This window comes from Zonotrichia leucophrys, chromosome 3 (assembly GCF_028769735.1).
Source record: "Zonotrichia leucophrys gambelii isolate GWCS_2022_RI chromosome 3, RI_Zleu_2.0, whole genome shotgun sequence".
Taxonomy (NCBI): Eukaryota; Metazoa; Chordata; class Aves; order Passeriformes; family Passerellidae; genus Zonotrichia; species Zonotrichia leucophrys.
Genome location: NC_088172.1, coordinates 19,689,531 through 19,706,401, shown reverse-complemented (window position 1 = coordinate 19,706,401; position 16,871 = coordinate 19,689,531). Strand labels below are relative to the sequence as shown.

At 40.0% G+C, this 16,871-nt stretch overlaps 1 protein-coding gene across 1 annotated transcript in view; it reads left to right on the top strand.

Annotated features, from left to right (window-relative positions):
* AGPAT5 (1-acylglycerol-3-phosphate O-acyltransferase 5) overlaps nt 1–10,220 on the top strand; it is a 53,639-nt gene extending 43,419 nt beyond the window's left edge. Inside the window, exons 7-8 of the mRNA XM_064707605.1 lie at nt 8,067–8,190; nt 9,859–10,220. Of these exons, the coding sequence (XP_064563675.1) occupies nt 8,067–8,190; nt 9,859–10,084 (350 nt within the window). The 3' untranslated portion in view covers nt 10,085–10,220. The remainder of the gene's footprint in view (nt 1–8,066; nt 8,191–9,858) is intronic.
* The last annotated feature ends 6,651 nt before the right edge of the window (nt 10,221–16,871 follow it).

Sequence of the window (16,871 nt, the reverse complement as noted above, 5' to 3'; positions counted from 1 at the left end):
TTTTTCACTTCTGAACTTTAAAAATATTCCAGGAAAGATACAGATATCTCCTGAATTTGCTCACTTTTAGTTACCAGTGATGGGATACCCTTTCGATGTAATCCAGAGACCTAACCTGATTCAGGTTCTGTTCCTGGCAGCCTGTTGATCAAAACTGTTACACTTTTGTAGGAAACCTCCGGCTAACTCAGCCAACGTACAATATTCACATATTGTTACAGAGCAGTACAAAGGCCAGACTGCATCTGTTAGAATAACACATTAAAGCCACTCAAAGATTGTTTCAGTGAACTATAATGTGCAAGTTCTGTGGGTCTTCGTCAGAGACCATCTTGGAAGAGCGAGACAACTTACAATGACACTGTGCTGCTCTCCATTGTTAATATCAGTGTAGCAAACTATAGATACCATTTTCTAAGATTTTTTAGATCTCAGCATCTTCAGGAAGATACAGGCAAATGATTATTTACCCTTGAATTTTCAGGATTTGTGGATCTATAGTTCTTATCTGCCATCTTCAGGATTTATTTTACATATAGATATACATAATTTTTTAAAGCTGTCATATCCTTTGTTCTGCTTCCCTTCTCCAAACTGAAAATTTGCCTTTTTCATGTCTCCTTTTTTGTAATGGAGGTACTTTTCCTCCTAAAATGTTTTAGTTGGTCTTTTCTGTGGCCTTCTCTGAATCCACTCATCCTCCTTCAGATGCAGAGACCAGAACTACACACCATATTTAAAATGTGGATTCATAATCTTTATCTGTAGAGTGGCTCTCTTTGCCTTGTTCTTAATGTCTTTCCTCAAGCTGCCCAGTATTTGGGGGATTTGGGGTTGCTGCTGAGAGGATGATTTTAGGGAAGGGTCAGCAACTCCCAGATTGTAACCACCGATTCCAAGTTAAGCGTCACGTAATCAGGGTTTCGGTTATTTTTTCTCCATGTTTGTTTACACTGAAGCTTGGCTGCCACATTTTACCCTGTTTGTTCAGCTTTGAGGGCTTTTTGAAGTTCAGCCAACATTTGACTACCCAAAAGAACTCAGGGTCTCCTGAAAGAGATGTGAAAAACTGGAGCATTCACAGTTTGCTCCCTTCTTCAACTCATCAGTCATGAGGCAGAGTAAAACCAGTCCTGGCATGGATCCTGGAGGACCCCAGTGGCCAAGTCCTTTGCATCTCTAAGGCCTTCCATTTGCTTCCTCTCCTTTAAGCAGCTTTCAGTCTTTAAAACATCATTTCCTCTAATCCTGTGGCAGCTTAATTTTTTTAATAGCTTTCAATGTGGAACCCTGTCAGAAGCTTTATGAAAATTCAAAAATATCATGTCCAGTGAATCCCCTTTATCCACCTGGTCCTTGACACTGTTGTAGAAATCCAGCAAGCTGATGGGACAGGATTTCCGTTTACAGAATCCCCACCAAATCTTTTTCAACAGACTGTGATTATCTGTGTGATTTTGTTACAGACCTATTATCTTACACAGTGATGTAAGACTCTGGTCTGTATTTTTGTACTTCCCAGCATCATCTCTAAAGTCCTCATTTGTAGAAGGGAAACTCTCAATTTTTCTGGCACAATGGCTGTTTGTGATGATAGGTTACACATCTTTGTTTTTAAATTCCACATTTGAAAGCTTCTGGATGAATGCTGTCTGGTCTTGGTGACTTCCTGACATCTGACTTGTTTATTTATATTTAGTCTAATATTTTCTGTCTGTTTACTTATTGATCTAGTTCCTTTGAATGATCTGGTACAAAGAATGCAGTGGGTGTAGGAATCAAACATTTTCAACAAGAAAGAATTATGCAAGCAGATATATGAGCTTCTCTTGCATGGATTTATACTTGACCACGAGCACTGCTCTTCACACTTTTGTCATCCAGCAGTCCTACCAGTGGCTTATCAAATTTATTGCTTTTAATATACTGAAAAAAGTTAAAATTTCCATTTTTCAAGTTCATTTACAGTCCTCTTAAGTTTATATTTACATTTGGCATGAGCAGTTTTGTGGTTTTTCCTTATTTGGACAAGCTTTCCATTCCTCAAAGGGGAGAAGAAGGTATGAGTATCATGGTAGCCTCCTTGATTTTCCCATTAAAGTCACACAGCTGGTTTTCAGACCCACACAGACTTTTCCTTTTGCAGTGTTATACATGTTTTATGCAAGCTTCAATTACAAGTTTTTCTGGGGTTTGGTATTTGGTGAGTTTTTTAATAGCTTCTAGGTTGCCTTCTTTTGGACTGTATATTTTAGGGTGTTTTGACACTTTGCCTTCTCTCCCATTGTGTACTTCCTTTAATTCATAGAATCATTAAAGTTGGAAAAAACTTCTAAGATCATGAAACCAAACACCACCTACACCCTCCAAACCTTATCACAAAGTGCCATATCTGCTTATTTTTTGAACACTTCCAGGGATTACAAGCTCACCACTTCCCTGGGCAAACCTGTTCCAATGCGTGACCACTCTTTCAGTGAAGAAGGTTTTCCTAATATCCATCCAGCCTGAATTTCCTGTGTTGTGCCTTGGGGCCATTTCCCTTGCCCTGGCACTAGTTGCCTGGGAGAAGAGGCCAACCCTAAAGAATTTTGCATTTCTGTGCTGGATTCTTTCTCTACAGCTCTGAAATTAATTGTATTGTGGTTGCAGATTAAGACCACACCATGAACAGCATCTTTTCTTGTGGGTTTTCTAACTTACTAGTTCTTCCAGGAAATATTGTTTTTTCTTCGCTGATGTTTTTGTCCAATTGTTTGGGTCATCTTGGTTTGGGTTTATTAGGGATTTTTCTCCCTGCTTATCCTGCTGAAGTATCAATGCAGTTCAATAAAGGTAGCTGGAATCTCAGCCTCCTGCTATCATTCCTGAACTTGCAGGTCTCAGTCTGGTTTCACAGTTTCTGCTCACTATTATTAAGCTTACTTGGAAGTAATTTTATTATTTATCTTATATATATTCTAGTAGAATCTGGATTTTCTGTCCACAAGGACTTTATTGTGCTTTTGTCCCCTTATTATATAAAGCTATTATACTTCATATAATCTTTCATGCACAACACCCTACCCTCACTTGTACATCCTCTTCTGTCATTCCTGGTAGTCTGCTAACATTGCCCACTCCTGCAAGCCCACCAGGATGCCTGTGTTACAGGAAGGAGTGATTTCTAGGTGCCAGTAATTCTTGTAATGACCTTATATTTAGGCTCCTCATGTTGGTACAGAGGCACTTCTGAATTTGTCTCCCACAGCAAATTTAGCTACATCCACCTCGTGTTACATCCACCTGAACAAGTTCCTTTTTCTGACTTTCAGTCTTGCCCAACTGCCAGTAGAAACTGTCTCTGATTTTTCAGTTTTCATGGTCAGCACCATGGCCTAATAATGATGCAAGTGCATCCCATTTCTCACTTCAAAACATCCCCCATCTGCTGAGCTGTACCCTCCTTACACTGCGCCCCTTGTGCACGGAGGGGCGCACTGATCTCTGTGTGCTTCTAAGTCCTTGCACAAGGTACTGGCAGCATTCCTGAGAGCTCTGTTCCTCAAGTGCAGGCTTGTTTCCTGGCTGTGAGCTTCAGTCTGGGCTGCACAGCATCCCCTCCACACTTGCTGCATCCTCACTACTCAGAGGTACTCGCAGGTGCTGCTCCTCCGCTCCTGCGACCAAGCTCCGCTGGCCCGGGATGTTTGCTTTCCTGTCTAGTGCTGCTTTGCTCTACTGCTGCTTTATTTTGTTAGAGCAAGTCGTGAAATAGTTTCCTGTCAGCTCAGCTTGGGATGATGGAAAGCATGAAGCTGAGAAACAACGCAGCACTTAAATTTATGTTTGTTTTGCTGTTTGATTGTTAATTTGGTGTACAAAGCAAATGGAAGTGGAGAGATGGGATTTCTTTCTTTGAAGAGGACGTAGTTTACAAACTGCTTTGGTAGCTGAATGCTGAAGTCCAGACTAATGGAAGTTTACGAAGTGGGGAAAGAATCTACAGTTTAGAGGAATGTCTCTGCTGGCTTTGCCTGTAAAACTATATAAACCGCAATATACAATGTTCTCTTACTGAAGAGATGTATTTTTACACATTTGAAATGCTAGTTATTTAGAATAAATATACATTATTCAGATGTCTTTTTTCTGTGATATCACTATCAGTTTATCACAAATATTACTGAAATTATTAAAACAGAGAGACTTGAGGGCTCTCAAAGTAGACAGAAGGCCTCAGTTTGTCCGTTCTTAATTTTGAAGGACTTTGGCAACAATTACATTGCAGTGGAAGAGTCGGTGTAGGAGGTTGAAACCTGAGCTACTTTATTGCTGTCATATTTAAAGTGCGTATAAAAATAGACTTCATTAGTAATTGAAAACTGAAATATCTGTTTAAGTGTAACACTGCTGTCACAACTTTCTTAAGGGACAAGGCCAATAATTTGGAGTGGTGGAATGAATTTATGTGGTTCAGAAGGGGAAGGTAGTCTGTGGCCAGTTGTTTGTCCCTTCTCATTTACAGAAAAATCTGTATTTCGGAGCTTCTCTCCTCCCCCAGTTTCCCTGGTAATGCTAGTAATTCCAAAGAGAATTAATTGGCTTTTGAAGGTGAGCAGTTGAGAACTGGTAGAATTTTGTAGGAGCCCCAGATATTGGCTTGCAATTAAAAATGCCTTGGATTCAATTTCTTTCCTGGAGTCTGTTGCACTTCATTTGTTAATTCCAGTGCTGCATTGGTCCCCCCTCTGAAGCCTTGTGTTAGTGTGAATCCTGTCTCACTGAAGAAGGGATACAGTTCAGTGTCACAGTTCAATAACAAAAAATGTTTAATCCACTTTATTACAATTTTCAATTCCTTCTTTCTGCTGTGCTTGGTCGCTAGAAGCATTATAAACATTCTGTGCTTGTATCTGTTATTTAGCCGGATAGAAGGTTTTATTAGGAAATTATGTCCCACACGAAAGCCAGTCCATTTGGCTCCCACAAAAAAGTTGTTAGTGTTCATTTAACCCAAATTGTACAGGGTTCTTGACTAATGCTATCTCCAACATAATGTTTGCTTGTAATGTATGATGTGCATTTCTGTTTTGTCTCTTGAAGGAAAGTTCAGGCTTGCTTGTTCCTGCTGTTAATTATAACAAATTCTGGCAAGTTTAGGAATCTGAAAAGCTTGTCAGATGTTGGCCTTAAGGGCTAGTGTCCCTGAAGTTGGATGTAATTTGTGCATAATAAATTGCTTCAATAAGATTTTGTTTCTTAGCTTAATTACATAAGTCTTTTGGGAGTTAAGCTAATGTGAAATTAAGGGTCATGGGACCACCACAAACTTTTGGAGGTTATGGTGATAAAATCCAGCTGTTTCTTCTCACAATCAACCTCCAATATGTTGTCCTTATCCAATGGTGTTCTTATGTGATTTCTGTAACATGTAGATTGGTTAGTTGCATTAAACACTGACATGAATTGGATAATTAAATACTAGTCAGATTACCTGACTTGGCTGACTGCATGCATTACAGTGTCATCTGCAGATGTCCTGAATACCCAGACTTTGGATAAAAGGACTTTGAATCAATGTGTGGGAATCATGACCTTCCTCAGGGTAGTACCTGAAGTAGCAGATCACACAGCCCTGAGTGAGACTGAACTAAGTCAAACTCAAAAGGGAGGGTGAGGTTTTTGGAAAAAGCAGTGGGATTCATAAAAGGTGGGAAATAATGACAAAATTTAGGACCTTCACATATGGGGATTCAATTTAGAGTAGTTGAAGAAGACCAGGGTGGGAACTGGTAAGAATCAGCTTGCATTGGAACTTGGGCGGGAGGTGGAAAGCCAGCAGCAGCACTCAGGTATTTGAGGAGGGGATTTTGTTATCTAAGTAGAATTATAGAATTGCTACACTTCAGCTTTGGTGGGGGAAAGCGTTTCTTTTTAAATACTTATGTCTTGAGTTTTGATTGGTTAATAATTTATAACAGAGTTATAAGTAACATCAGTAAGGACTTATTTGTTCCTATGCAGAACAGCCCATGTGCTATGAAGCAAAAGAAATATGCACTATACAATGCACAGAATTTTTTAAGTATCTCTTGAAGCTCAATCTTCAGCTCTAACTGAATATGCATACCATAGATGTTTTATATAGGAGCTTATTACTTTTTCTGAAAAGACCAGATCATCTGGCTTCCAAGCATTTGTTTTCTAGATAGTTTTGCATATGGTTAGAATGTTCCACTTAATAGGTAATGCCAGTCAAAAGAGGATTTGTACATCATGAACATTATAAGCATTTAAGACATGGATAATACGTCTGTCACTTTAAGATATTAATAGAATGCTTTTAGGTGCCCATATAGTCACTGACCTTCATGTAGTGGCCTGGATAGTATCTTTAGAGAAACAGCCCTGCAAAATCCCTTCTTCACATTAAAGCAAGAGAAAAAAAATTTCTTTCAGATAATATCAATTTCTTTGTGGTTAGTAAAAGCACTGCACATAAATCTGAAGGAAATGTCTACATGTACCATCATTCCAGACTCTGGGTCCTTAACTTGCCATCTTATGTACTTAACTGCCATCTAATAGCTGGGAGAAGGTTCTACCAGAAGCCTCTTGGCAAGAGCTGTTTGCTGCTCCCTGGCCAAGAGGTAGACTCGTGCCTGGATGGAGCCCTCATCCAGCTTCCCAGCTGATGCTGCAGAGCCGTGCTCTCCCTTTGCGCTGTGGGCTCTGTGCATGACGTCCGGACACAGCCACACAGCACCTTACAGATTTCTGCATCCAAGCACCTCAGGACCTTAGGGATCTCTTTATCTCTTCTCCTTCCCTCCCCCTCTGCAAGTACACACACACATTTGCATGAACAGGCTTTTAAAATTCCTTAAGGCAATTTCTAGTATGTGATAAGGACTGTTTTTACAGCAGAGTCCTTACAAATCAATAATCCTGTAAAGATGAAAAACAAATGGGGGATATCTGCTTTGGCAGACAACAATAAAGATGTACATGCTGTAACAATTTATTTGCAGATTCATTCCTCCAGATACCCCTTACAGTTACGGGTCAAAGTCTTCTGTGCATCTGCGCTGCTGTCCGAAAAATGTCAACAACCTAAAGGGACCACCCAGTCTGTGTTACATTTGTTGCCTGTATGTATTGTAGGAAGGCACTTCTGGTCTCTTTTCAAAATAGGATTCCTATCCAAATTTCTGGGGACTTCTATCCTCACATCATGCAAATCTCTGTCCAGGGCTACTGTGGTTACTGCCATACCCCTTGCTACTGATAAATGTGAATGGTTACCAATATACACTGTGCAGGATTTCACATTTACAACATGCAGTATATTACAGTAATCATGCCCAGTATTTTTACCACTTGTTAGTTGTAAGAAATCCCACAAGACCATTTAAGTAATGGAGTTTTGTTTGTCCTTAGTGCTTGCTTGGTAAGTTTGTCTAGGGATAAATTGAGGAAATGGCATTTGGGGGCAGGGGAGAGGCAATAGGGCTGTCTCGAGCTCTGTGAGACAGAAAAAAAAAGGAAGGGATACAAAATAGAAAGCAGCATTTTGTTCTAAGTCTTTTATCCTACTGCACTTTTTAATTACAGATTATTGCTTAAACTGAAGCTTACTTTCTCTTGGAGATGCTTTGGGAAATCACTATAATTCCAATTTTGTCATTCAGCAGCAAACAAAATTTAGATTTTAAAAAGGACAAGCAAGGAGGATTACTAACTTTATTGCACGATTTATGACATCAAAGTTAATGTATCTGACACTATTGACTGAGTAGATTGCTGCTAAGTAGAGGGTAATATTTTCAAGCACAGCCTTTTACAGTTAACAAGGTGCATATTTGGACAGTTCTTCCATGCTGTGCATGATAGTGGTCCACCATTTCAAGTGTGAGGCCAGATGGTTTCTAAGTTCAGTGAAGTGCTCAGGATCCAAATATAAGGAGGGAAGGTTTTTGAACACTGAAGTTAGGCTTCCAAGGCACTTACAGTCAGATATTTTTTGGTGTATTTATAACTCAGTGTTTTTGTAACTCAGTCATGTTGTTTTGCTCTCTTCTTAGAGTTTCTTTGTAAGGAATGCCCAAGAGTTCATATTTTCATTGACCGAATTGATCTGAAGGACATTCCAGAAGAGCAGATGTATATGAGGAGGTGGCTTCATGAACGTTTTGAAATAAAGGATAAGTGAGTAGAAATACAGAGAACTTTCTGTTTCAAGACTCTGTCTTATTGCTTTTATACTAATAAATATACCCATGATTTCTGTGTTCCAAGTGGTGCCTGCTATAGGGCTCTCTGAAAAGGGGTGATGCTGGTACTCCTGTTAATGTACTATAATACAATATAATATGGCCTTGTGGTTAAACCTTTTGCTGAGAAGGCTGGGATTCCTCAGGTTTTGTCCTTCTTTAGATTGAAGAAGTGTGAGTCCCATGTTCCAGGCAAGACTCATTCATCTGAATACTCCCCATTCATCTTCTTGTAGTTAAGTCCTGTGCAGGAATGTAAGATGCCTGTGGTAGGCAAGCAAGAAAAAGCAGTGTGATTCTGCCCTTGTAATCAGTGTTAAGTTGGAGTGATAGAGGGGCAGGTCTTGATCTAATCTCTTCTGCCCAAATTGTTTACAAATCTTTCATCCAGACCGCGACTGGATAAAAACACAGTTAACCCCAAAATTCCTACCTTCACTGGGGAAACAAGGTGAAGTAGAAGTTTCATTTGTCCATTTTTGAATTGTGGCAGAAGTTAAGTGCCTGGCTTCCTCCAACATCTCCAGATAAGGTCACTAGTGAGTATATGCAGCAGATCCTGGGGGACCTTGTTCTGCAGAAGGACTTTGTGTCTAAACGTAGGATTTAAGTATTCTTTGAGAGATGATGGTTTAATTTGCCAGATCTGAAGTCCTGCTTGAGGGAGGTGAATCTGTTTACTTTCTAAATCCTTGAATACTTTGAGTGAGACAGAAATTCCCCTGGTTCTTTGATATTGTTCTGCCAGTCTCACACTCCATGGAAGTAAAAAATGTATTCATTTCTCCTGAAAACTTTGAATTCATGAAGTTAACATGACTATCTGTAAACATGACATTGTTACTAAAGTGTCTTAGACATTTAGGATAACTACTTTTGAAAAATAGAAAGTCTGAATTTAATTTAAATAGACAAGGAACTGATACCTAAAATAAAAGGCTGTCCAATGTCTGTCCCTTTACCTATCTCTTGAAAGGGAACAAAACTGAATCATCCATGTGTCATTGTAAGCTCCTGTTCACTGGAGCATCTTTCCTGGGACCAAATAGTCTGTCAGGCGAATTTAGAGATAGTTAAAACAAAACCTCAGAATTTCCAGGCCCATTTATTACTGTTTTTAAAAACTAGGAGGAAAAAGGTTACTACTAAGCCAGTAATGCAGCATCTTGCTATTGCATGTTTAGGTTCCAATATATTCAGTGTATTGGGTGTCCTTGTTTATTTATTAATTTATTTCATGAAGATGCTTCCTCCTCCTTTGATGCTCAGTGTATAGTTTTGTCATACAATATTGTACAGTGCTCTGGATTTTTTTGCTAAATGCTGAATGAAATCAATTCTTGTCAACTTTTATATTCACTGTCACGGTTGGTCCACAAGGAAAATATGGCCTTAATGCTTCCAAGGGTTCAGGTTGAGTATTTTGACATGCATCATATTTGTAAGGTGTACTTATTGTTTGAACTTGTTACAGAGGAGCTGCTACATATTATGAGGTCATTTGCTAAAAATGTTTGGTTAGAAGCAGTTACTGGATGAAAGTAAGTTTGCGTAAAATGTCTTACTGTCTGACTCTGACCATCTCCTTTTTCTCTGCTTATAGGTTACTAATAGAATTTTATGATGCAAAGGATTCTAAAAGAAGAAATAAGTTCCCTGGGAAAAGTGTTCATTCCAAACTAAGCCTCAAGAAAACTTTGCCATCTTTGCTGTTTTTAGGTGGCCTGACTGCTAGTATGCTTCTGACAGAATCAGGAAGGAAACTATATGTAAAAACATGGATATATGGAACTTTAATTGGCTGCCTGTGGGTTAGCATTAAACCATAAGCAGATGTTAGTCTCCAATCAGTGAAATGTGCAGTCTTTTCTTGCACATTACACCAAATTTTTTCCTGACTTTATAGAAAAAAAAGTGTAAATAAAGCCTTATTGATCGAATATTGGAAATAATAGATTTTGTGACTTAAACCTCTGTGTGGTTGGTCTGGGGAAAATAAATGTAGATTTTCAAATTTGCTACTGATTTTTGCTGGAATAATGACAGATAAACCGAGTCATATGATAAATTGGTTTCCCCATGAGCTAACATCTATCTCTCTCTGCAGATTTGAAAAAGTATGAGTTATGCATAAGGGTGTCTTATGTGGACCTGTGAATGTATTTACAGAGATTAATTTAGGGTATATATTTATTCTTCTGATATTCATGTTGAATTTTTGTTACTCTTTGGTGCATTACAGCAGCTCAGTTGCATCTATCCCAGCTGTATCGCAACTAAAATCAAAATTTTCCTTTTTTTTCTTAATTTTACTCTTCAGTTTTCGCTAAATACTGTGTTCTTTAAAAGGGACTGTGTAAGCTGGCAAATCATGAGATGTTACCAGAAGCAGCATAAAATGTTCCTGAGAACTGCTGTTCATGGGGAAGAAGCTCTGTTTATCTAGTGCATGACTTTTGATTATATTGCAGTATTAGGTGATTATTTTACATATGCAAAACATTAAATGGTACCGAGCAAACAGCTTCTTTTGCGCACCTCACATTTGTGCATAAAAGGAATGTGTGCAGTGTAAGGAAATGTGAAGTTTTTGTTTCTGGCCAGAACCCTCATAGCCTCCCTTGTGTCTGCATTACCCCTCTCACCACGAGCATTCAGCTGAGCTCACACTCCTCCTCCACGTGTATGTGCCATAAGCAGAAGTTTCCCATTACCTCACGATTTTCTGGAAGCAAACCTTATTGTTTGAGAAGTGCATGGAATCACTGTAACAAGGAACCTTCAGGTGTTCCTGGTAAATCTGGAGCGTGTGCCTTTCCCACTGACCTGATCTAGCCTGGTGTTCCATAGGCTAGCAGTCATCTCTGTGCTGTAGTATGCCACTAGATTTGAGTCATTCTAGGCCATGCAGACTGCACTTAGGTTGAAATTATGAGGTTGATATATATGGTTTGCACAGTAGATAATAATCAATGAAATGCATATCTTATCAGTATTTCACCTGCTTGAAAATATACTTTAAAAAGCAAAATCAACAAACTCTATGAAAGTCTGAGATTCCCAAGGCTGGTATGGTTGTTGGGGAAAGCCATTTCCTGATTCTAGGGAATAGTCTATAAATACACCAATGGGGTAGGAAAGAAGATGCATTTTATCTTCTTCCATTAGGGAATTGGACTCCTGTATCAAAATTAAAAACTAGAGAATATTTTTATATCACACTTGCAAGCTTTAAATGTGCATCTTTTTCTAGCTTCAGTATGATTTGTCTTGCTTTAGAATCCATTGTTAGAGTTAAACATCTCTTAAAATTATATCTCAGTTTTTCAGATTCCACCATGGTCAGTTAATTAAAGGTTTTACTGTGTGGGGTTGTTTTTGTTTTTGTTTTCAACAGAGTATTACGGAGAAATTACAGTTCCACCTTAAAATCATTCAGTACAACTTTCAGTTTGCAGTTCTGTGTCCTTCCATAATGGATTTTGTCACTGGAGTTATTTATATCGGTGATTGATTCAGGATATGTTGATGAACCATTTTAAAAACAATGACTGGGAACAATGTTGAAAAACAGTATTGTTATGAGGCTGTGAAACAAAAAAAGAAAAAAAAGCCATTTTATGTAACAGCCAAATGTGCTTACATGTAGTTCTTCCTATTCTCAGCTGACTGTTACCAGTGGGTATAATGAGAAGGCAACGTTCCTATGTTAGTGTGAGTTTTTTCAGTCATGGAATGAAATTTTATTCTGACATGGCTAAATTTCTTTGTAACAGCTAAGAATAACATTTAATTATACATCAAAAATAAATGCAAAATGCTTAATTCATTTGTAGGAAAATAACTGCTATTTTGGAGAGCCTAATTACATGAAATATTGGATCTCTCTTGCTGTTTAAGTACCAGGAATATAATTGACACAGTGCAGCAAACAAACAGGATGTTTATTTTGAACCTTATTCTCTATGTTAATCTTTTTTTTTCCTTGCCATTAATTTATAAAGTTTTGAAACTGTAATTTGCTGACGTATTTGGCATTGGGAGTATCACATGCTATTTCTAAATATGCACTGATATTAACTTGAAATATTTCTTCATTAAAATAAGAAGAGCCAATGCTCATTCAACTTTTCTGTCCTGTCTGCTTGTTCAATTTTTTCTGCACTTTCATGTTTATAATTGGGAGCTGTTTAAACAAAGGCTACAAGTGTGGTTTTAAGTCCCCGATGGAAGGACTTGTGTGAGAAGCAGTCAACTGAAAGAAAACAACTTTGTCTTTTTTCCCGTGCAGCCAGAAATGTGTTGGAATTGATCTGAGCTTGTTCCAGTGCAACACACCACCAGGTCATTCGAGTGGCAATAGCTTTTTGCCCTTGAGCACGTGCACCATTTGCTGCTCATTAATGATGTTCGTTAGTGTGCAGGACCAGCTTCTGCCCAGGAATTGGCCTCAGTGGCAACAGGCCCTGGCCTGACAGCACTGGCAGAGGGTGGACAGACCCAGGGGCAGGGAAGAAGTACTGTAAACAAATACCTGAAGCATATCTTGGTAGCAATGCCACCAAAGTTGTAGTGATGTGTTAAATCTCAGAAGGACCTTTATGTTCAAAAACTGCCTTTGCCAGCTGTATCAGTGCCTCTGATAAGAGCTGTTTCCCTTCCACAAATACCACTCTGTTCTTATGCACAAGCTATGTGTAAAACTTGCAAGACCACTAAATGCTAGCTCTACAATGAAATCCTTGTGTTTACTTTGGGGGAAGAATTCAGCTGAGCAAGCATTAACCTACGTGATGGAGAGCACAAAAAGTGAAGTGACAAAACATTGCATGATACTGGAGTGAAGAAATGACTGAGGAGGACACGAGGGCTCCACCCAGATGCAATCCTTTGCCAACTCCTCTGGAGCATTTTGCTGTAATACTTGTTTTTTCTCCTTTCAGTCAAATATAGCATACCTGTAAAACTTCCTTTAGTACTTAAAAGTTGGGCCCTGATTGTTTTGGCATTTTAGCTTGCAGAGGATGTTTATACTTACTTCAAGGGAGAGAGAGGTAACTATTTTGTGTTTGGATAATGAAGAGGACCATGAGAAGGTTTGGGATTTTTGGCTTAGTGTTAAAAGTGAAAAAATATACTTTTCCCATACCCACCTCCAAATAGAAAAACATTTAATGACAGAAATTTCAAATATTCAATAGAAAACCAGCTAACAGGTTCAAGATCTTGGCACCTGCTTTATAAATGCTTTTCCATTCTAAATATGGGAACCAGGGTTTGGTCCTAACCTGCCATTCTAGGTCACTTCTTAGCACAGTGGCTCTGGTGGCTGGGCTTGGAGCAAACACAGTGGGGTTTCTCTTGTCATTTTCATGCCTGTCTCATCAGTGGTCCCAGTGAAGTGTGCTGCCCAATTTGCTGGGCATAAGACAAAAGAAGAAATTGTTACTTTAGTTTATATAATAGCAAAAGTCACACAAGCAAAACACAGCAAATTCTGAGAAGGAAAAGGAACAATAATCTGAAACAAATATTAGAAACATCAGCTTTAGTCAGGCATGATCACATCTGAGTGATTCCAGGGAAAATTTGTTTCCTGTGTGAGGACCAGTTTCCCTGTCAGCATGGTGAATATTTCTCCCACCTGTCCAGTTTCAGTCGCAGATCTGCAGCCTTACTCTGGGCTGACTGCAGTCCCTTTTTTCTAATGAGTCCTTCAATACTTTTCAGACTGATGCAAATCTTGTGTTTCCTTCATTCTTCTGGAACTGAAGGATTCCCCTATTTGTTTCCAGCCTGATAAACTGCTGACTGACCACTGCCACCCACATCCTTCTAATATGTTCTCCTTTAGAGGACTGGCATGTGGTGGGCAGAGGCCAGTGGAAAGGCAGGGGTCTGTTGTTGTTGGGCTGGAAGGAGGTGTTGCTGTTGAAAGAGGGCGTGTTGAGCTCTGAGCCACTTGGGCTAGTGGAACATGTCCCTGCCCGTGGCAGGTGGCTTGGGACTAGATGGTCTTTAAGGTCCCTTCCAACCAAACTACTCTGTCAAGTCTATACTGGACATCTGAGATGGATCTCCCTCCCTCCTGCCTGTGCCAGAGCCTGCTCCTTCACTGACTGGCACCTGGCATGGCTTTGAGTAAAGGCAAAGGCCAGGCAATGCCCTGAAAAACAGTGACTTGTTCCTGGGTCATATTTGTGATGTGAAAGCTCCATTAGTTAGGCTTGTACAAACTATTCCATAGCCTTTTATCTTTGGTGGGAACTCTGTTTTCGAAGGACATTTTGATGCCTTTGTTTGTATTCCCTGTGTGACTAATTCGAACCAGAGCCATTTCAACCTGTTTGCCTGACAGGCCCGGAGAACCTAGAGAGGATGCAGATGTTCAGGGGCAGAAGTTGCTGCCAGTTTTCTGTCTGTGCAGTAACAGAGCTGCTGATCAGAACTGTTGGGCTCCCCACAAAACCTCTGCAGAAAATAGGCCCCTGAAATCCCAGTCCCACCATCACAGCCCGTGAGAGGCATCACCATGGGCTGCCAGTACAACCAGTTTCAGAGTGGTAGGTCCTAAAAGCCACTTGGCTTGTTGGCAAAGTATCCAGGATGTGGTGTTCTCTCTGTAGGGTGGGCTGGGCTTCATTGGTGCTTTGAAGCACGGATGAGCAACGAGTTGCAGAGTTATGCCTACTTTAGGGCATCAAAGCCCAGTCACTGGGATGAGAAACAGGAGATACAGCCTCAACAACTCCTGGCCTGAGAAAGACCAGAGATATTTTACTTTTCCCACAATTCCATGCCCTCAAGGAGTTCCCAGTGCTGCTTTTCACCTGGCTAGGTTGGAAAAGATTTGAAGATTTATAGCACCAGCATGACTGCCTGATGCCAAAGGCATTGGCTGGGTACATGGATGTCTGCACTCAGCTTTGGTCCTAGGACATTTCTGAACTGCCCTAGGAACAAGGTGGAGCCAGAGATGGCCCATGGCTCACACCAGTCTGCAGGCAGAGGTTACAGAGAAAGGAACAGAAGGGTTCCACCCTAAAGTGCCATATTTTTGAAGTGCCTTTCCATGTTAGGAATAAGTCCAGTGCACCATGGGCACCAGCAGATCTTGTCACCAGTACATTTGTTGGGTCCCACGCTCCATACCAAGACCCTCCTTCCCTGTCTTCTTCAGGGGCACTCACAAAGCTGAAATTGTCAAAGCAGTTTTGAATTTCTGGATATAAACAGACCCTGGCTTTATTCAGCTCTGCAACTATTTCATCCAGTTGGGATCACAAGGAAAACAGAATTTAATTTCCAGTTGGCCAAGATGGGAGAGTTGACACTGTAATGATCCCAAAAAGTATCAAATGCTGTACAACATCATTAAGCACAAATGGAACATGCAGATTTCTCAAGGCTGAAACCTGAACTGGAGGTATTAAGTTAAATTGCTTTTCATGCTGTATGCATTACAGTTACTGCTTAAGGCTGTCACGGTTTAGCAGGCATTTGCATCTCCTGTAGTGTCCTATTGCACTTTTAGCAGAAACACTATAGGTCCAGAAAATGGCATTGCCTTTAAGCTAGTTTGCACCCAATTCTTTTAAAGTCTTTCATGATAAACAGGCTATAAAAATTTTACCTTAATCTGTATAATCTATGAGTATTTTTTGGCTTCTATAAACTAAGAAATCTTCACTTTTTGTCTCACGAGGCATAAAAAAAGTTGGTTTGACATCAGGATGCTTTAATAAATTCCTGTTTATCACAAAGGATTGCATTAGTATGGTCACATACTGAGAGATGTTAAAAAGACTTTAAAAACACACACTGTTTTTATAGCCAGGGGAGATAAATCAAAATGCAGAAATACTTCTTTCAGGAATGCCACACTTGTAGCAGGACTTGGTTGTAGTCATAGGTGAATAACCTGGTTCACACAGCTGTTTAAAGACAAAGAAATAATCTGGAAGATGGAGAAATGGTGATTTTATTGTCCAGAAAAGGAAAGGTATTCCAAAGAGCTGACAAATAATTCTGCATAACCCATAGTAGCTCTGTTGGCACAGGATATGGTATTGTTTTCTAAGTTTAAACAGTAATGAGAGATTGTGCGTACGTATCCTGATACTTTCAATTGTATTCCTGACAAAATCACAAGAGATTCAAGAAGTCTCAGTGCTTAGAACACATCCCCTTTTGCACTGCAGGGCTGGAAATGCCAAGTGGCTGCTGTCGCTAGCTCATCCTGTGTTTCCCTTTGGAATGCTGGCCGCTGCTTTCAGAGCCTGTTTAAAACTAACAGTCCTTCTTGGCAGCACAAACACGTGTGAAATCAGAGGTGTGAACTGGGACATGTCCCATCACCAAGGATGGGGCACTGCAATGGAGCCTGGGCAGCCCATCAGTGGGCCCTGCAGAAGCCAGCAGTGGGAGCTCAGGCCAGCACAGAGCTGCAGCCACCGTGAGACAAGCACGTGCCTGTTTGAAGAGCGAGTCTCAGCACAAGGGTGGGCACTGGCAGCACCACAGGCCTTACAGCACGTGCCACACCAGGCTCAGCTGAAGTAAACAGAGACTTCATTTTCCTTTTTTAATAGTAGAACAAATTTGAAGTTTAAGAAA